The 20996-nt window shown below is 42.3% G+C and overlaps 1 protein-coding gene across 1 annotated transcript in view; it reads left to right on the forward strand.

The window, feature by feature from the left end:
• The window catches only part of RYR3 (ryanodine receptor 3), a 566641-nt gene that overhangs the window by 201698 nt on the left and 343947 nt on the right, over positions 1-20996 (forward strand). The window contains exon 4 of the mRNA XM_063652550.1: positions 20554-20628. Within this exon, the coding sequence (XP_063508620.1) occupies positions 20554-20628 (75 nt within the window). The remainder of the gene's footprint in view (positions 1-20553; positions 20629-20996) is intronic.

Genomic DNA, 20996 nt, shown 5'->3' on the forward strand with positions numbered 1-20996 from the left:
GTAATGTCCTAGTTGCTGTATCTTACAAAACATGCCAAAAATAATCAAGAGATTTCTGTATTCCAGCTTCCCCCATGTTTTATTCAATATAGGCTACTTTAATTTATCCTCAGGTTCTAGCATGAAACAGAGGCATGCCCACCCCCAAATGATCCTGTTTTTAACATACATGTATATCCCTCTAAACCAAAAGACTCATATCTGTAAGATCTACTTTTTTTTTTTTTTTCCCTCCTGAGACGGAATCTCACTCTGTCACCCTGGCTAGCGTGCAGTGGTGCAGTCTCTGTTCACTGCAACCTCTGCCTCCTGTATTCAGGTGATTCTCCTGCCTCAGCCTCCCGAGTAGCTGGGATTACAGATGCCCACCACTACGCCCGGCTAATTTTTGGTAGAGACAGGTTTTCACCATGTTGGCCAAGCTGGTCTTGAACTCCTGACCTCAAGTGATCCACCCACCCCGGCCTCCCAAAGTGCTGTGATTATAGGCGTGTGCCACCACCCCTGGCCTGTAAGATCTATTTTAAATGCACTCACTTGATCTAGGAAAAGAGTCTCAGGCCAAATCCAATTTTTTCTTACAAATCTCAGTGGGCTTCAGAGAAAGGGGAATGCTGAGTCAGACAATATGCTATCCCTAATGTTCCCGAACCTCCCTGTAGCTAGATCTTGCTGGCTGACACCACCGAGTTTGTAACCCATGAGACCTTGCACAGCATTCTCTCCCAGATGGAGCCTCTGCAATTTTTCAGAATGGCTTAAAAAAAAAAAAAATAAATAAGGAACCAATAAAGAACAACCTGGGTTACCATGTTAACAGAATTTTACCCGGTGTTCTTCTACCTTTTATTATTTTGTTATTATTATTATTTTTGAGACAGAGTCTCGCTCTATTGCCCAGGCTGCTGGTGTGCAGTGGCACAATCTTGACTCACTGCAACCTCCACCTCTCGGGTTCAAGCGATTCTCCTGCCTCTCCCAACCAGCTGGGATTACAGGCGCGTGCCACCACATCCGGCTAATTTTTGTATTTTTAGTAGAGATGAGGTTTCACCGTGTTGGCCAGGCTGGTCTTGAACTCCTGACCTCGTGATCCGTGCACCTCGGCCTCCCAGAGTGCTGGGATTACAGGTGTGAGCCACCGTGCCCAGCCTCTTCTGCCTTTTAAATAACCTTTCTGATTTTGTCTTTATAATCCAGTGATTGAAAAAGAAACTTCAGTATGGGACTATTATAATTTGAACTGAGAATCACTGCTGTAACACTACATTGGAAACTCCCTGTAATGTAATGTAAATGTACATTACAATGACCATTTCACACAATGTGTCACCAATTCCTGTTTTGGTATCATCTTAAATTCACATCTCTTTAAAATACCCAACATGTTCCAAAATACAGTCGTCGTTTTCTCTTGGATACTGAGATCCTCCTTGCTTGGTCCAAGGGAATGCATGTTAACCTCTGCAGCATCATGACTGATATCTTTGAGCAAACCCCTGCTTTCTTGCAGCAACAAGGTGACCCAGGCTCATCTTAATTTTTCTACCCCAGGACATGACATTGTGTAACTCGTTAATATCTCTGGTTCTGTTTCATAGAGAATATTAAAGATCAAACTCTGGCTCTAGGGATATATATTTATTACCCCACTATGACCTATCACAGGCCAAGTCCAATTGGCCTGAGATTGGAGGAGATATTAGTATGATACCAGAAAAGAGGTTAAATCACCTTGATGACAGCATGATTTAATAATAGAGTGAGACTTTATTATTTTTATGAGGAACATGGCACTTATGGAACACCTACTGTATGTCCTTTCCGTTCTCTGGTTTCATGGCACAATTTTCTAGGCTTTCTAAATCTTCTTTTGATTCTTCAAGCTGCGTAAGCAGCTGTGGATATGCATATTGATGACTGGACAATGATAGGGTTTCCAGTGATTTATATAACCTGCCTTGGCTCAAGTCAGTCAGTTAATCTGTCTGTTTCTCTGGCACTTCCTCTCACTGTGGGCCATTACAAACTGCTTCTCTTAGATAACATGCTTCCGTCTTCAGGCTTCTGAAGATCATTTCCAGTCAGCAGTGGTCTGTCTCAGTGGAAAGAGCAGAAATCAGCAGCAACATTCTTTTCGGTGCCAAGTTGTCACATTACATTAATGGTAACCACCAAACTTGCTGCAAATGGATTGAACTATTTTTTTTTCTTCATTGGAGGAGGCAAACATCAACACAACTGATACTAATTTTATTAATTTTGTGGAGTTGTTTTTTTTCAAATTGTGAACCATACTTGGTGTTTTTGAGCTGGCCGCTCCTCCTCCTGTCACAGGGGCTCTGCAGGTGCTACTTTTAATACGCCTTCTTTCTTTGCTGCAAAGCCTGCCACAGTGTCTTGCAGCTCAAGGGAAGTCAGGTTTTACTGTCAGCCCCAGTAGGTTATCCTCCCATTGTCAGTGTGATAAATTTGCTCCCCACACAATGGGAGAAAATAGATCAGATGGTGCTCGCTCTGTCCGGGTCCCAGCTTCCATTCATAGATCAGCAAAGGAGCTTTTTCATTTAACTTTTATTTTTCCAGTTGACAGAAGAGCTAGTGGATGAGAAGAATGCTTTGGACCTAAGCCAGCCTCTGAAAGGTGGGCTTTGGAAAGCAGCCATGCGAAAAGCACTGTCCAAGCGTTAGACAACTCAAAACAACTCTTGAGACACACTAGTCCTGCAGATACAGAGAGAAATATAGAATACTATTCTAAGAATGCAGAATGAATGCTGAGGCATACCCTTAAGTTCTGGGGGTCTGCAAAGCACAGAAACCAGAGTGAGAACATAAGATCAGAGCTGACTAATTCCAGAGGGAGGTGACCAAGTAGTAAGGGAAGCAATAGTGCAAGTCCCTTTCCCCAGCCTGCTTTGTGCTTTGCCATTAACTGCATCTCTTCCCAGGCCCTGCAGTGTCCACATCGGTGGGGAGGGAGGTCTAGAATGCATGGGAGGCAGTTCAGGAAGTGTCCAGCTGACCTTTGATGTGATGAAGACGGGTGGATCTGGGGTTGACCATGGTGGGCCTGAAACTCTTCTTCTGAGAAGCTTATCTAGAGTCTTCACCACACATAGATTTTGTAGTAGGGATTTGTTGTCTATCTATCATATATATAGATTTTGTAGTAGGGATTTGTTGTCTATCTATCATATATATAGAAGCAGAGCTGAGAGAGAAGCAGAGAGAGTCAAACATTAGACCTAAAGTTAGCAAAGGCAAGCAATCATGTTTGTTCTTTGCTTCTTTGGAGTTCTGGAGAAATATTGAAAGTCAATCACTGGTCCAAAAGGATGATTCTGAGAACACAGAAGTGCTTGCCGACTGCATGCATCATACATGAAGGGTCCTATGTGGCTAAGTCCTAGAGGGGTGACTGTCAAGCCTGACTGTGCATTTGAATTACCTGGGAGCTCAGACCTCACCGTGGGCCCACCAAATCGGAATCTTATGAAAATGACCCAGCTTTTCTGTTGTTTTTTTTTCTTCTTCTTTTGTATTCATTTTCAAATCTCCACTAGTTATTCCGGTCTATAGCTGGGATTGAGGGCCACTTTTCTAGAATGAAATCATGAGAGGTTCAGAAGAATGATGTCATTGCCTTCAGAACAGCACCTGGTCTGTGGACAGGTACTAAGTATTAGGAGCATCTGTTCTGTCTACCCCCAGGACCACATACACAGGACCCTGGAGAATCAGCCTCTCCACCCAAGGCCACTTCATATACTTCAAGAAAAAAGCAAGATCGCTGTTTGTTTTGCTTGGTAATATAAACTTGGCCCCATGCTCATTATGTGGATATAGAGAGAACAGGATGAATCGATCTCCATCTAGCAAAATCATAGTTGAGACCAGTACAAAATATAGAGAGATTTAAAAAAATAAAGATTGGTTGTTACAGGACATCCAAGGGGAAAAAAACCCATGTAAGCTGAAGAAGTGCAGGAAAGGGGGAGGAGGATCAGATAACAAAATAGAATCCAGTTGACCTTCTGCTTTATAGCTTGTGTGGGTAAAGGTGTTACACACAGTAGTAGTCAGCAGGGTTTTATGATAAAAAACTTACTCCTATTTTGTTATCTATAAATCCTCAGGATGAACAGTGAGTTTTTTTATAGAGAAACAGTAGATTAGAAACAGTGTTCAAATTTTCATGTCAAGGTAATCGGACCTTTTGAATGTTAGACTCTTTGTTGGAAATACTCATTATGCTACATTTGGTGAATGGAAATAATTGGGCAGAGCTCTTAGTATTGACCCTTTGTGGTCACTGGTCCACCGTTTCATCTGAAGCCTGATGAGGAGGAGGAGTATGGGTGGTTCAAATAGAAACCAGAGCAGTGACTAGAAAACAAATTTGGCTGACAGGCTCCTTTTATGCAAAGAATAAATTTGGCAACATCAGATTCTTAATCTGTTAGCTACAGGAGAAAGTGGTGGGAATAATTCAGGAAAAAAAAAATTGCCTCACCTCTTTCCAAAGCATACTTGTCATCAATCTAAACGTCATTAATACGCTGACAAATATCTGGCGATTTGCTCTTTTAAAAGACACCATAATAAGAAACATGTGTTAGGGCTGCCATTTTGGCTTGCTGTTCGCTCCATGGCATCTGCGTTCAAAGAAAAGCACAGATGTATCCAGGATGACCCTGCCCAATTTGGAGGCATCCCAGTGACCACCTTTTCCCCCTCAATGGAAAATGCTCATCTGTCTGTTTGAGAAGCAGTGTTTGAAAAATATCAGGACTAGTGGGAAACTCAGTCATTTAATTTGTTCCCCAACCATTGTGGATTGGGACAAAAGGGGAGGAAAATGGTTGCAGAAATCTACATCGATTCTCATAGGGCAAAGGCTCTTATTTTTAAAGTCTTGGAAGGCAGGAGGTTCCCCAGTTGTCTTCAGTTGCACATTTGGAGTTTAAGTCTGCACCATCCAGGGAATCTTCCTATGGCTTTAGGTGCCCACAGGAAAGAAATCAGCTCTAGGTCACCATAGCACCTCGTTTTGCAGTCTCCAACCCATCTGAGCCGTCTCGCAGATTATACCTATTCCATGTGCCGAACTTGTGCAAAGCAGAATCTAAGTTGGTGTTTTCCTGGAAGAGACTACTTTACTGGGGTGCAGGTTCTTGCTGCAAAAGATGCCTGTGACTGAGAATTTACACCTTCTCAAATTAGGCTCTGGCCTTTCATCGTTTTGTTCTGAAATCCTTCCATGTGGCTGTGAAACTAATGACATGAACAAAAAGGAGACTGCACAACCTTCTCATCCAGGAAAAATAATTCTAGGCACTTCCAAGAGAGAGGGTTAGCCGGATCCAGTAAATTATAAACCATGGGAATGGTAAATTTGACATTCAGTAGTGGGCGGAGGGGGATGGATTGTTTGATTTTGCCTCTGTTTTCCTTGCTTAGTGGCAAAGTTTATGTATTTAAAAAATCAAAGGAGTGCCTGTCTGTGCACTGCTTTTCAAGTATTCTTCTCTTTTGTCCTGTGATACGAGGAGATAGGAAGAAGGCAGTACTGTGGGTGTCAAAGGTGGGGCTCCCTGGAGTCAAGGTCACTCTACAAGAGCACAGCAGCAGAGTGACTGCCATAGGTCCTTCTGCCACCAGATGAAGCCAACTTTCTTTTCTGGGGTAAGGGCTGTCCTGTTGTGCATTGTAGCCTTTGACATTTGGTCCTGTCTTTTTAGTAAGGCAACTGCTAGCTGACCAAGTAAGACTGCCATGATCACTGAATTTGGGGGAAGTGGTGCTATCAGATGCTGTGCCTTCCTTCTGTTTTCTGAACTTCATTAAGATTCTATTTGATGGCCAAATGCGGTGGCTCGTGCCTGTAATCCCAGCACTTTGGGAGGCCGAGGCAGGCAGATCACCTGAGGTCATGAGTTCGAGACCAGCCTGGCCAATATGGCAAAACCCCATCTCTACTAAAAAAAAAAAAAAAAAAAATACAAAAACTAGCCAGGCGTGGTGGCGTGAGCCTGTATTCCTAACTACCCAGGAGGCTGACACAGGAGAATCGCTGGAACCCGGGGGGCAGAGGCTGCAGTGAGCCAGGATTGCGCCACTGCACTCCAGCCTGGGCAACAGAGCAAGACTCCATCTCAAAAAAAAAAAAATTCTGTTTCACAGTTTCAGTTTTCACTTTTCTCTCAAGATGCCCATGAAAGATGCCAGGGTGTCGCCCCCTTTCAAGCATGTTTCTGTGAAGGACCTGTACTGCTCTGGCTGAGTTGGTCCAGGCCCACTTGGAAGATTTCTGAGGGGAGAAAAACCTCTTCACAAAGTTCCCTGAAGTCAATGGCTCAGGCACCTCTGACTCGGTTTTAGATTCATATTAATTACCCCATTATGAGTTGAAAATCAAGGTGTCAAAAGAATGATACCTGACACTGTATAGTGCTTTATACTCCAAGGTTGAGAACCACAGGAGGTAGATAGAATCTTTGTTCAGCTCAGGAGAAGGAGGGTTTGGCAATTAGCCAGTTGAGGATTTAAGTAGCTGATCCAAAAAAGGTGGTGAAGAAACAAGTTAAGTGTCCCACACTGGGCTCTTTGGGGTTTCACACCAGTTTCAGGGAGTTAGGATGGCTATGTGTACTTAGCGAGCTCCTGTTGTCTTATTCTCTGGCTGTGACTCCTCATCACAAGCCATACTCATCTGTGCACATGCCCCTCCCACCCCTGGGCTGTACTTTCTAATTCCCAGTCTACTACCACAAAATCCTTCATTAACTATTAATATCATTAAAGAAGAAAAAAATATCCCTGTTACCAGATGTTTACAATTCAAGGCCTGTTTGGAAAATGCCCCATCAGTTCCTTTGGTGTCATTTGAGCTGGAGAGGTGTTGTCCAGCCCTATTGAGAGGTGAAGCAAGCTGGGCTTCTGGGTCGAGTGGGGACTTGGAGAAATTTTGTGTCTGTCTAAAAGATTGTAAATGAACCAATCAGCACCCTGTGTCTAGCTAAAGGATTGTAAATGCACCAATCAGCACTCTGTAAAATGGACCAATCAGCACTATGTAAAATGGACCTATCAGCAGGATGTGGGCAGGGCCAAATAAGGGAATAAAAGCTGGCCACCCGAGCCAGCAGCGGCAACCTGCTGGTGTCCCCTTCCACAGAGTGGAAGCAGTGGTCTTTCGCTTTTCACAGTAAATCTTCCTGCTGCTCACTCTTGGGGTCCATACTACCTTTATGAGCAGTAACACTCACTGCAAGGGTCTGCAGCTTAATTCCTGAAGTCAGCGAGACCACCAACCCACTGGAAGGAGCAAACTCTGGACGCCCCACCTTCAGGAGCTGTAGCACTCACCGCGAGGTCCGCAGCTTCATTCTTTTTTTTTTTTTTTTAATTTATTATTATTATTATTATTATTATTATTATACTTTAGGTTTTATGTTACATGTGAGCAATGTGCAGGTAAGTTACATATGTATACATGTGCCATGCTGGTGCGCTGCACCCATTAACTCGTCATCTAGCATTAGGTATATCTCCCAATGCTATCCCTCCTCCGTCCCCCCACCCCACAACAGTCCCCGAAGTGTGATGTTCCCCTTCCTGTGTCCATGTGTTCTGATTGTTCAATTCCCACCTATGAGTGAGAATATACGGTGTTGGGTTTTTTGTTCTTGCAATAGTTTACTGAGAATGATGATTTCCAGTTTCATCCATGTCCCTACAAAGGACATGAACTCATTTTTTATGGCTGCATAGTATTCCATGGAGTATATGTGCCACATTTTCTTAATCCAGTCTATCATTGTTGGACATTTGGGTTGGTTCCAAGTCTTTGCTATTGTGAATAATGCTGCAATAAACATACGTGTGCATGTGTCTTTATAGCAGCATGATTTATAGGCCTTTGGGTATATACCCAGTAATGGGATGGCTGGGTCGAATGGAATTTCTAGTTCTAGATCCCTGAGGAATCGCCACACTGACTTCCACAAGGGTTGAACTAGTTTACAGTCCCACCAACAGTGTAAAAGTGTTCCTATTTCTCCACATCCTCTCCAGCACCTGTTGTTTCCTGACTTTTTAATGATTGCCATTCTAACTGGTGTGAGATGGTATCTCATTGTGGTTTTGATTTGCATTTCTGTGATGGCCAGTGATGGTGAGCATTTTTTCATGTGTTTTTTGGCTGCATAAATGTCTTCTTTTGAGAAGTGTCTGTTCATGTCCTTCGCCCACTTTTTGATGGGGTTGTTTGTTTTTTTCTTGTAAATTTGTTTGAGTTCATTGTAGATTCTGGATATTAGCCCTTTGTCAGATGAGTAGGTTGCAAAAATTTTCTCCCATTTTGTAGGTTGCCTGTTCACTCTGATGGTAGTTTCCTTTGCTGTGCAGAAGCTCTTTAGTTTAATTAGATCCCATTTGTCAATTTTGGCTTTTGTTGCCATTGCTTTTGGTGTTTTAGACATGAAGTCCTTGCCCATGCCTATGTCCTGAATGGTAATGCCTAGGTTTTCTTCTAGGGTTTTTATGGTTTTAGGTCTAACATTTAAGTCTTTAATTCATCTTGAATTGATTTTTGTATAAGGTGTAAGGAAGGGATCCAGTTTCAGCTTTCTACATATGGCTAGCCAGTTTTCCCAGCACCATTTATTAAATAGGGAATCCTTTCCCCATTTCTTGTTTTTGTCAGGTTTGTCAAAGATCAGATAGTTGTAGATATGTGGCATTATTTCTGATGGCTCTGTTCTGTTCCATTGATCTATATCTCTGTTTTGGTACCAGTACCATGCTGTTTTGGTTACTGTAGCCTTGTAGTATAGTTTGAAGTCAGGTAGTGTGATGCCTCCAGCTTTGTTCTTTTCGCTTAGGATTGACTTGGCAATGCGGGCTCTTTTTTGGTTCCATATGAACTTTAAAGTAGTTTGTTCCAATTCTGTGAAGAAAGTCATTGGTAGCTTGATGGGGATGGCATTGAATCTGTAAATTACCTTGGGAAGGATGGCCATTTTCATGATATTGATTCTTCCTACCCATGAGCATGGAATGTTCTTCCATTTGTTTGTATCCTCTTTTATTTCCTTGAGCAGTGGTTTGTAGTTCTCCTTGAAGAGGTCCTTCACATCCCTTGTAAGTTGGATTCCTAGGTATTTTATTCTCTTTGAAGCAATTGTGAATGGGAGTTCACTCATGATTTGGCTCTCTGTTTGTCTGTTATTGATGTATAAGAATGCCTGTGATTTTTGTACATTGATTTTGTATCCTGAGACTTTGCTGAAGTTGCTTATCAGCTTAAGGAGATTTTGGGCTGAGACAGTGGGGTTTTCTAGATATACTATCATGTCATCTGCACACAGGGACAATTTGACTTCCTCTTTTCCTAATTGAATACCCTTGATTTCCTTCTCTTGCCTAATTGCCCTGGCCAGAACTTCCAACACTATGTTGAATAGAAGTGGTGAGAGAGGGCATCCCTGTCTTGTGCCAGTTTTCAAAGGGAATGCTTCCAGTTTTTGCCCATTCAGTATGATATTGGCTGTGGGTTTGTCATAAATAGCTCTTATTATTTTGAGATATGTCCCATCAATACCTAATTTATTGAGAGTTTTTAGCATGAAGGGTTGTTGAATTTTGTCAAAGGCCTTTTCTGCATCTATTGAGATAATCATGTGGTTTTTGTCTTTGGTTCTGTTTATATGCTGGATTACATTTATTGATTTGCGTATATTGAACCAGCCTTGCATCCCAGGGATGAAGCCCACTTGATCATGGTGGATAAGCTTTTTGATGTGCTGCTGGATTCTGTTTGCCAGTATTTTATTGAGGATTTTTGCATCAATGTTCATCAAGGATATTGGTCTAAAATTCTCTTTTTTGGTTGTGTCTCTGCCAGGCTTTGGTATCAGGATGATGCTGGCCTCATAAAATGAGTTAGGGAGGATTCCCTCTTTTTCTATTGATTGGAATAGTTTCAGAAGGAATGGTACTAGCTCCTCCTTGTACCTCTGGTAGAATTCGGCTGTGAACCCATCTGGTCCTGGACTTTTTTTGGTTGGTAAGCTATCGATTATTGCCACAATTTCAGCTCCTGTTATTGGTCTATTCAGAGATTCAACTTCTTCCTGGTTTAGTCTTGGGAGGGTGTATGTGTTGAGGAATTTATCCATTTCTTCTAGATTTTCTAGTTTATTTGCATAGAGGTGTTTGTAATATTCTCTGATGGTAGTTTGTATTTCTGTGGGATCGGTGGTGATATCCCCTTTATCATTTTTTATTGCATCTATTTGATTCTTCTTTTTTTCTTTATTAATCTTGCTAGTGGTCTATCAATTTTGTTGATCCTTTCAAAAAACCAGCTCCTGGATTCATTTATTTTTTGAAGGGTTTTTTGTGTCTCTATTTCCTTCAGTTCTGCTCTGATTTTAGTTATTTCTTGCCTTCTGCTAGCTTTTGAATGTGTTTGCTCTTGCTTTTCTAGTTCTTTTAATTGTGATGTTAGGGTGTCAATTTTGGATCTTTCCTGCTTTCTCTTGTGGGCATTTAGTGCTATAAATTTCCCTCTACACACTGCTTTGAATGCATCCCACAGATTCTGGTATGTTGTGTCTTGGTTCTCGTTGGTTTCAAAGAACATCTTTATTTCTGCCTTCATTTCGTTATGTACCCAGTAGTCATTCAGGAGCAGGTTGTTCAGTTTCCACGTAGTTGAGCGGTTTTGAGTGAGATTCTTAATCCTGAGTTCTAGCTTGATTGCACTGTGATCTGAGAGATAGTTTGTTAGAATTTCTGTTCTTTTACATTTATTGAGGAGAGCTTTACTTCCAAGTATATGGTCAATTTTGGAATAGGTGTGGTGTGGTGCTGAAAAAAATGTATATTCTGTTGATTTGGGGTGGAGAGTTCTGTAGATGTCTATTAGGTCCGCTTGATGCAGAGCTGAGTTCAATTCCTGGGTATCCTTGTTGACTTTCTGTCTCGTTGATCTGTCTAATGTTGACAGTGGGGTGTTAAAGTCTCCCATTATTAATGTGTGGGAGTCTAAGTCTCTTTGTAGGTCACTCAGGACTTGCTTTATGAATCTGGGTGCTCCTGTATTGGGTGCATATATATTTAGGATAGTTAGCTCTTCTTGTTGAATTAATCCCTTTACCATTATGTAATGGCCTTCTTTGTCTCTTTTGATCTTTGTTGGTTTAAAGTCTGTTTTATCAGAGACTAGGATTGCAACCCCTGCCTTTTTTTCTTTTCCATTTGCTTGGTAGATCTTCCTCCATCCTTTTATTTTGAGCCTATGTGTGTCTCTGCACGTGAGATGGGTTTCCTGAATACAGCACACTGATGGGTCTTGAGTCTTTATCCAATTTGCCAGTCTGTGTCTTTTAATTGGAGCATTTAGTCCATTTACATTTAAAGTTAATATTGTTATGTGTGCATCTGATCCTGTCATTATGATGTTAGCTGGTTATTTTGCTCGTTAGTTGATGCAGTCTCTTCCTTGTCTTGATGGTCTTTACATTTCGGTATGATTTTGCAGTGGCTGGTACCGGTTGTGCCTTTCCATGTTTAGCGCTTCCTTCAGGAGCTCTTTTAGGGCAGGCCTGGTGGTGACAAAATCTCTCAGCATTTGCTTGTCTGTAAAGTATTTTATTTCTCCTTCACTTATGAAGCTTAGTTTGGCAGGATATGAAATTCTGGGTTGAAAATTCTTTTCTTTAAGAATGTTGAATATTGGCCCCCACTCTCTTCTGGCTTGTAGGGTTTCTGCCGAGAGATCCGCTGTTAGTCTGATGGGCGTCCCTTTGATGGTAACCCGACCTTTCTCTCTGGCTGCCCTTAACATTTTTTCCTTCATTTCAACTTTGGTGAATCTGACAATTATGTGTCTTGGAGTTGCTCTTCTCGAGGAGTATCTTTGTGGCGTTCTCTGTATTTCCTGAATCTGAATGTTGGCCTGCCTTGCTAGATTGGGGAAGTTCTCCTGGATAATATCCTGCAGAGTGTTTTCCAACTTGTTTCCATTTTCCCCGTCACTTTCAGGTACACCAATCAGACGTAGATTTGGTCTTTTCACATAGTCCCACATTTCTTGGAGGCTTTGCTCGTTTCTTTTTATTCTTTTTTCTCTAAACTTCCCTTCTCGCTTCATTTCATTCATTTCATCTTCCAGGGCCGATACCCTTTCTTCCATTTGATCGCATCGGCTCCTGAGGCTTCTGCATTCTTCACGTAGTTCTGGAGCCTTGGTTTTCAGCTCCATCAGCTCCTTTAAGCACTTCTCTGTATTTGTTATTCTAGTTATACATTCTTCTAAATTTTTTTCAAAGTTTTCAACTTCTTTGCCTTTGGTTTGAATATCCTCCCGTAGCTCGGAGTAATTTGATCGTCTGAAGCCTCCTTCTCTCAGCTCGTCAAAGTCATTCTCCGTCCAGCTTTGTTCCGTTGCTGATGAGGAACTGCGTTCCTTTGGAGGAGGAGAGGTACTCTGGTTTTTAGAGTTTCCAGTTTTTCTGCTCTGTTTTTTCCCCATCTTTGTGGTTTTATCTACTTTTGGTCTTTGATGATGGTGATGTACAGATGGGTTTTTGGTGTGGATGTCCTTTCTTTTTGTTAGTTTTCCTTCTAACAGACAGGACCCTCAGCTGCAGGTCTGTTGGAGTACCTGGCCGGCCGTGTGAGGTGTCAGTCTGCCCCTGCTGGGGGGTGACTCCCAGTTAGGCTGCTCGGGGGTCAGGGGTCAGGGAGCCACTTGAGGAGGCAGTCTGCCCATTCTCAGATCTCCAGCTGCGTGCTGGGAGAACCACTGCTCTCCTCAAAGCTGTCAGACAGGGACATTTAAGTCTGCAGAGGTTACTGCTGTCTTTTTGTTTGTCTGTGTCCTGCCCCCAGAGGTGGAGCCTACAGAGGCAGGCAGGCCTCCTTGAGCTGTGGTGGGCTCCACCCAGTTCAAGCTTCTAGGCTGCTTTGTTTACCTAAGCGAGCCTGGGCAATGGCGGGCGCCCCTTCCCCAGCCTCGCTGCCGACTTGCTGTTTGATCTCAGACTGCTGTGCTAGCAATCAGCGAGACTCCGTGGGCGTAGGACCCTCTGAGCCAGGTGCGGGCTATACTCTCCTGGGGCACCGTTTCCTAAGCCCGTCGGAAAAGCACAGTATTCGGGTGGGAGTGGCCCGATTTTCCAGGTGCCGTCTGTCACCCCTGGAAAGGGAACTCCCTGACCCCTTGCACTTCCCGAGTGAGGCAATGCCTCGCCCCTGCTTAGGCTGGTGCATGGTGCACTCACCCACTGGCCTGCGCCCACTGTCTGGCACTCCCTAGTGAGATGAACATGGTACCTCAGATGGAAATGCAGAAATCACCCGTCTTCTGCGTCGCTCGCGCTGGGAGCTGTAGACCGGAGCTGTTCCTATTCGGCCATCTTGGCTCCTCCCCCCCGCGGCTTCATTCTTGAAGTCAGTGAGACCAAGAGCCCACCGGAAGGAACCAATTCCGGACACACTATCTGTCCACCCCTCCTGGAAGAGCAGTTTGCTTGAGTAGGATCTTTCGAATTTGGCCAGAAGGGAGTGATCTGCTAGCCTATAGCGGTAGGGCAGGGTAGATCTAGAATCTCACAGCTGCGTGAGGCAATCTTGAGAAGCAGGGAATGCACCAAGTCCCCAAAAACAAGAACGGGATTTAAAGTGAAGAGTCCACAAGGGACAGTCAGAGGAGCCACCGGGTTTGGGACCCAACTGCAACGAGTCCCTGCAGCAGGAGATGTTTACTATGGAGTCTGGTGCTGAGCCTGAGGGAGCTATGGGGAAAGGGAGTCAGGTGTCGTCAATAAAGGCTGCCTCTCTAGCATTTCCATGTAACACCAAGGGTAAAGAAAGACTCTGGAGTCAGTGTCTTAAAAGCAATGATGCTAGATATGTGTCCGCATCTGCCTTTCAGGTAGGTAAAGTCGTTTCCTGAGGATCCTGGCAAAGTGATCGTACCCACAAGCAACTGAAGGTACAGGGAATAGACAAAATACTTTTAAAATGCTCGATTTCATTAAACACATGTACCATGTTGTTACACCACCCCCCCACCACACACACACACTATACTTTTCCCCAAAATGATGATATAGTAATAGTGTTAAAGAAAATTCAGAAAAGGAAAAATTCAGTGGTTCAGCAACCAGCCAAATGGCTATTTCATTTTCATAGATTTCCTTATTCTTGCCTATATATCATACTTGAAGATATTTTGTTTTCTGCTTTTCCCACGGTGGCATATCATAAACGTTTTTCTGTGTTTCCACATAACCTCTGTAATTGCCTTCTTTAATAGGTAAAGCATAGAACATCCTCAAGAAGCCTCATAATTTACTAGATAATATTTTTCTTTGGGATAGTTAGGTTCTTTCCAGGTTTTTTGTTTTGTTGCACCTATTATAATGCTCTTATCACAGCTGGGTGCACACTTTTCTTTGCTTGTCTTGAATTGCTCCCAGAAGCAGAATCACTACAGAAAAGGTTATGGACTTCTTTATGGCCCTTTTCATATACTTCCATATTGCTTTGCAAAAGGGTTGTATTCCATACCACCTTGCCCGGAATCTCATCAGCTAAATTGCAAGTCTGACAGCATTAAGCTTTTTTTTTCCCACTTTTGCAAATTTTGCAGATGTAAAATGATATATCAAAGTTGCTTTAAGTGTCATTCCTTTCATTACTAGAAAAGACAATCTCTTCCATATGTTTGAATTTTTTTCTAATATGCGTCATTTATTCATATTCTTTGCCGACTTCTATGAGGCTTAGTTTTTTTCCCTACATTTCAATGAGATAGTAACCCTTTTGTCATAGTGTTACAAAGTCTCTCTGTAGTCTATTAAATGTTGGTGTTTCCATTGTTCTGAATTTCAGTAATTTTGGTACAAGCTTTATCTGTCTTCTATTTCCTTTGAGTATATCTGATGCATCAAAGCATGGATAAGTATTAGGTCTGTGAAGAATGTAGACTCTTCCGTTTCATGCTAGTTGTTTTAGAATTTAATTTTAAAATGAAATATTTAATTATGTTATCCATCTGTAACTTATCTTTTTATGTTTCCTGTGGATCTTACTGAAAGCTTTTCTGATTTGCCATCCGCATCTCACAGAGACTTGTGCTTAATAACCCCGCCTTTCTCCTGTTGTACTGAAATCTGCTTTGTCATATGCTACACTTTCATATAGTCAGACCTGTTTACGGACTGTCTGTATTGTGCCACATTTTTCTCTTTGAATCAGAGTATCAGAGTGAATTAATGAACTTGGCTTCATAACATTTACTAAAACCTTGGTTCTTTTCAGAATAAAAAATCCTTACTGTTTATATTACCAGATTAGTTTTGTAGCAATTTGTGAAATTGCAAAATATCCCATTAGAATTGTAATTAAAACCGTATCAAATCTGTAAGTTAAATTTAGGGGAATAAGCAGTTACAAATATTAATGTTATCATCCTGTAACAAAGTACACCTTTCCATTTCATCAATCAAATCTTATTTTATACAATAAGGTTTTGTAGTTTGATTTTAAAGGTTGCATTCACCTAAGCAGATTTCTAAAAATTTAACATTTTGTGGAAATCATGAGTAGACTCTTTCAGTATGCTTTCTAACTGAATATACTGGGTGACTTGCTTTTGTTTATTTCTACTGTTAAGTATTATTGTTTTCTACTTATAAAGCATCATTACTATTTAGTTGTCACTTGTGTCAAAGGAAATGCAAACCTCCCAGGCAATGTAAAAGGGCTCCAGCCTGTTCAGGAAATATTGTTCTGTGACCTTCCAGAAAGACTTCTTTCTTCTATAGCCTAAAAGAGGGGAACTGAAGTGAGGTGTGAAAGGAAGAGAAAATTAAAGTGCACATCCATGATTGGAAAATGACTTCATCCCCTACAAGACCTCCTAGGAATATGACCTTCCAAACAGACTCAGCAAGGAGCCTTCCTGAGGCCTTGGAATATTTCTTATTGCCTGGGACTCCCAAAGTGGAATTTAGGGTTCAAGATGTTAAAGGAGGTTGGTTTGGAGCTCTAACAATATTAAAACGTTTGTGTGTGACTGGATAGAAGCATAGTCCCCTCCCCTCGTTAGTTGCCATATCTGAGTTATCTGACTGGGAAGCAATATCCTCTGGTAACTACTAGAAGAAACGTCAGTAATGGAAATTAATTCTGAAATTATGGGCAAGAAGATTGAGTTAATGAGTTAGTGGAAAATTTTTCCTCTGGACATGGCATCAGGGCCTTTTACCAGCATTTCCCTGATCCACCCCCATCCTGTGAGATGGAACCAAATATTTTCCTTCTGCCAATGGTAATAGCCAAGGTCACTCGTGGCAGGGACAGGACTGCCATCCTGATAAAGCTTCCCAGTCTTGAGGTCTGGACCTCCTTCGTGAGCAGACCCACACAATCTTCTATGTAGCATATCACACCTTTCCTGGAATGTTATTCCGGAATTAGTATCAAACAATGAAAAGAGTAGAATTTGTAGTTAGACCTAAGTTCAAATCCAAACACGTTGCTGACAAGCTCATCATGGGAATGTTTATTAAATTCTGTATGCCTTTTTTTTTTCCATCTGTAAAATGAAACCAAAGCACCACCTCCCCTAATTACTTACTCATGCAGGAAATATTTAATGCATGCCTTCTATGGTGCCGGGCACTGACGTGGGCACGGCAGAGGATACAACATGATCATGGAGCTTATATTCTAGGGGGAGAGAGAATAAATTCATATTAAAAATAATACCACAAGAGATAATAAAGCAGAAAATGGGACAGAGTAAGGGTGATTGTTCTTTTAGAAGAGCTGACCAGAGAAGACTTCTCTCATAAGATGTTTGAGCACAGAACTGAATAAAGGGTGGAAATTAACCATGAGAATATTGGAAGAGCATTTCAGGCAGAGGGCAACGTGTGCAGAAGCTTTGTGGTGGGAGCATGTGTGTCTGAAAAACCAGTATGACTGGAGCAGAGGATGTGATGGAGAGCATGCTGCTGGCAGGTGAAGTTAGAGAGGTATGAGGGAACCAGGTCATCCAGGGCAGTGATTTGCAAACTACAGCCAACAGGCCGAATCCAGACTATGGCCTGTTTATGTACAACCCTTTAGATAAGGGAGGTTTTTAAATTTTTAGAAGAATGTTTTTAAAACGTTTTTTAAAGGGCAAATTCTTTAAAAAAATAAAAGTAAAATAAAATACATTAAGGCCGGGCATGGTGGCTCACTCCTGTAATCCCAGCACTTTGGGAGGCGGAAGTGGGTGGATCACTTGAGGTCAGGAGTTAGAGACAGCCTGGCCAACATGGGAAAACCCCATCTCTGCCAAAAATTCAAAAATTAGCTGGGGGTGGTAGCGCACACCAGTAATCTCAACTACTCGGGAGGGAGGCTGAGGCAGGAGAATTGCTCGAACCTGGGAGGCAGAGGTTGCAGTGAGCCGAGATTGCACCACTGCACACCAGCCTGGGCAACAGAGGGACACAACTCCATCTCAAGAAAAAAAAAAAAAAAAAGGACAGTATCATATTTGGCCCACAAAGCCTAAAATATTTGCTATCTACCCTTTTACAGAAAAAAAATTGCCTGATGTACGGCCTTAGAGGCCACAGTGAGGACTTTGTACTTGTATTTTAAGTATGGTGGGAAGTCATTGGGGGTTTTTGAGAAGAAAGTAACATGATGTGATTGACAGTTTTTAAAGGATGTCTCTGGCTGCCATGACTGAAAGGAGGAAGGGCAGAGCAGGGAGCACAGTTAGAAGGTTGGTCATTAGCAAAACCCTGATGAGACCTGGTGGCAATAGAATGGACTAGACTGGCATGCACAAGGTGCTGAGTAGTGGGATACAGAGTATATTTTGGAGGTGGCACCAAAAGATGCTTTGAACTAATGGGGGGGGGTATGAGAAGAAGAAAGGAGTGAAGGATGACACCAAGATTTCTGGTCTGCTCACCCCTTGTAATGCTGTCATGGAAACGGAATGAGACAATTTTTTTCTACCTCTGTGCCTTGACTGTTCCATTTCTTCCACCATTTTGCAGTCAGGGTTTCCTTTCTAAGGTACAACTTTGATTGTGACACTGTCCTTTCAAAAATCTACTCCAGTATCCTGTTAGCTGTGCAACAAAGTCCATCCACTGAGTCAGTCATTCTGAGCCCTCCGTAATCTGGCCATCCCTCACCTACATCCTGTGTCATGTCCTTTCACTCCTGTTCATCCACCCCACCACAAACCAGCGAATAGTCTGCAAGTCCCCATATGTGCTTTATTCTTTCCAGTTGCAGGCCTTTGCCCATATGTGCTCCTCTCTCTTTCTATGGAGGTGTGTCAACAGTCCTACCAGAATGTTGTGGTCTACTTTTACAACAAGGTCATTGCATGATACCTCTTTATCTTCCTAGTCTGTTTCAATACTCTCTGCCTTCAACCTATTTTAATAGGTGTTTCCATTTGTAACATCATTTTTATACACAAATCTCATCCCCCATCATCAAACTTCAGAAAAGGAGACAGTATAGCACATAGTTAAGTGCCCTCACTTTTGTTAAATCCTGACTGTGAACTTGGAACTTATATGACTTTGAGCAAGCTGCTTAATCTCTGTAAACCTCAGTAGTGTGTGCCCAATGGTAGTAATCACCATGATGATAATTATCAAAAGCTCTGTAGGAAAACCACTTCTGCCATTCTAGCACTTGAGGCTTGCTTGTTCCCTGAAAGCAATGGTTCTCAAAACATGACCCCCTGCCCCACCCAGCTTTTGGGGATCAGTGACTCTTAATTCTTCTTATGATTACAGAGTTGGTAGGGACAAAGAAGAGTTGGAGGAAGGTAGGAAGTATAAGCTGGTCAGTGGATCCGTTTGAGATGGAGGACTGTTTTGCGAGGACACACCCACAGTGTAAGCCATCAGGAGCCATCCATTAACTTGTAATAATACAAGTGGATGAGATCAATTTTTGGTAGATTGACAAGATGTGAAAATTATTTGGTATGTCTAATTTTAACATTAGCTGTTGACACATTTATAAATACAGAAACTAAAGTTAGTGCAAATGATTTCAAGAAATTTTAAAATATTGTGAAGAGCATTGTAATTCCACACAGTATTAAAGCCTGGAGAACACTTAAGTAATCTCTGTAGCTGTGGGAAAAAGCGCAGCCGCATTTATATTTAGTTACCGGCTTTTTTGGAACATGATACCACGTTTATCTTTTTTCTTTTCTTTAGGCTCATTATGTGACATGAAAAATCATCTCTTTGACAGAGTGATTCTATTAATCCAAATAGAATCGAAATAAAATTACTCCAGGCTTTGTCCTCCACACTACCTGATTCACCTTCCTCCGCATTGCTCATTGGTGTGGTTGCAGGTGGACACAGGAGAGGGGCAGAGCCTCAAACCAGTCCTTGGGCTGCCAGTCTGTAGCTCTGAATAAAATGGACTGCATAAGAGGTGTCCTTGAAGAAAAATTCTAGAATTATCTTCATAATTAATTTTTATCTCAAGCTTTGGATTCTCTTTCTGTGCATGTTTGGGGAGGGGAGGGCTTATGCTCAAATATTTTCTCCGAAAAGGGTGTGTGATCAAAAACTTTATTGCTGGTTAGCATGATGAAGAGATACTTAGGTGAGAGGTTGGAAATGTTGATGCCAAAAAATCCTAGAATTTTCTGTAGATTTCCATTTTCCATGCGACCTACTCACCTCTAACTATAATAAATTACAGTTTTGTCTCCTATCATGTACTATTCAGTTCAGCATGGTGATGTGTGAATCAGATTCAGGGAAAGAATAAGAAACAGACACCAGTGGCTTTATGTCGGGCCATCTCTCCGTCTCATGCCTCCCTCTCCCACTGTTTGGGCAGCCACTGAGCAAATAGCCAAAGTGGAACTGCCTGGTGAGGCAGAGAAGATACCTAGATGGTCTCTCAACTGGAGGATCTGTTTCTACATAACTGGTTACCCTTGTAAAGTCCTGGATTTCAGAGCCATCTCTCGTTGGTGAGATCTGTGTATAAAGGACCCATTTAAGGGAGTGGGCAGAAGGCATAAGTGCCTTGAAGGGAAAAGACTGCATGGCACAGAATGTGACCATGTGCCACCTGCCATGCTGCCTTTGTGTTGCTAGGCTATGGCTACATCACATTTATTTCTCTCTCTCACTCTGAACGCTTCTGAGAAGTTTCAAAGGAAGGTAAGCAGTACCTATGTCATTTACATGCTTCTCTGGTAGAACAGCTCTGGGTTTCTGCTGATCCTGGGCAGAGGCCATTTCTGGGAATAGATTTGGCCCCACACACCCTCTCCCAAGGATGTTGCATGGCTGTGGTCACAAGTCTCTTTCTGCCCGTAGACCAGCCACTTGCTTCTGGAATGAATTCCTTAGGAGCTTTGCAATGGGTCTTTTCCTGGTAGTCTGTCTCCCAGAATTATTGTGCTGCTTGGCTCCCAGAGAAGCCACAACTGGCATGTGCTGACCTTATTCTTCCTCATTCCCACAGGCAGCACAGGGAGGTGGCCACAGGACCCTGTTATACGGCCATGCAGTTCTCCTGAGGCACTCTTTCAGTGGAATGGTAAGCAGCTCTGGTGCCCACTTTCATCATTCAAGGAGGAGGAAACACTGAACAGGGGGAAGTACAAGAAGCCAGCAATAACAACGTAACAGCAGGAACAATTGGAACATAACTAATTTTAGCACATTATCCTCTTGGCATTTCCTTCATATGACCTACCTCAATTTGCAATAATTGCAATTATGTTTTTTGTTTCATCAATGTCTGATACCCCACCTCCAACTCCATGAGGAAGAGGGCCATGTTTCTTTCTTATTTTGCTAAACCTATAACCCCACCAAATACAGTGCTTTGATATACTAGATGCTCAACAAATATTTGTTGAATTGACAAATGATCAAATGGCTTATGGAGTAACAGATCTCTTT

Source organism: Pongo pygmaeus, chromosome 16 (assembly GCF_028885625.2).
Source record: "Pongo pygmaeus isolate AG05252 chromosome 16, NHGRI_mPonPyg2-v2.0_pri, whole genome shotgun sequence".
Lineage (NCBI taxonomy): Eukaryota > Metazoa > Chordata > Mammalia > Primates > Hominidae > Pongo > Pongo pygmaeus.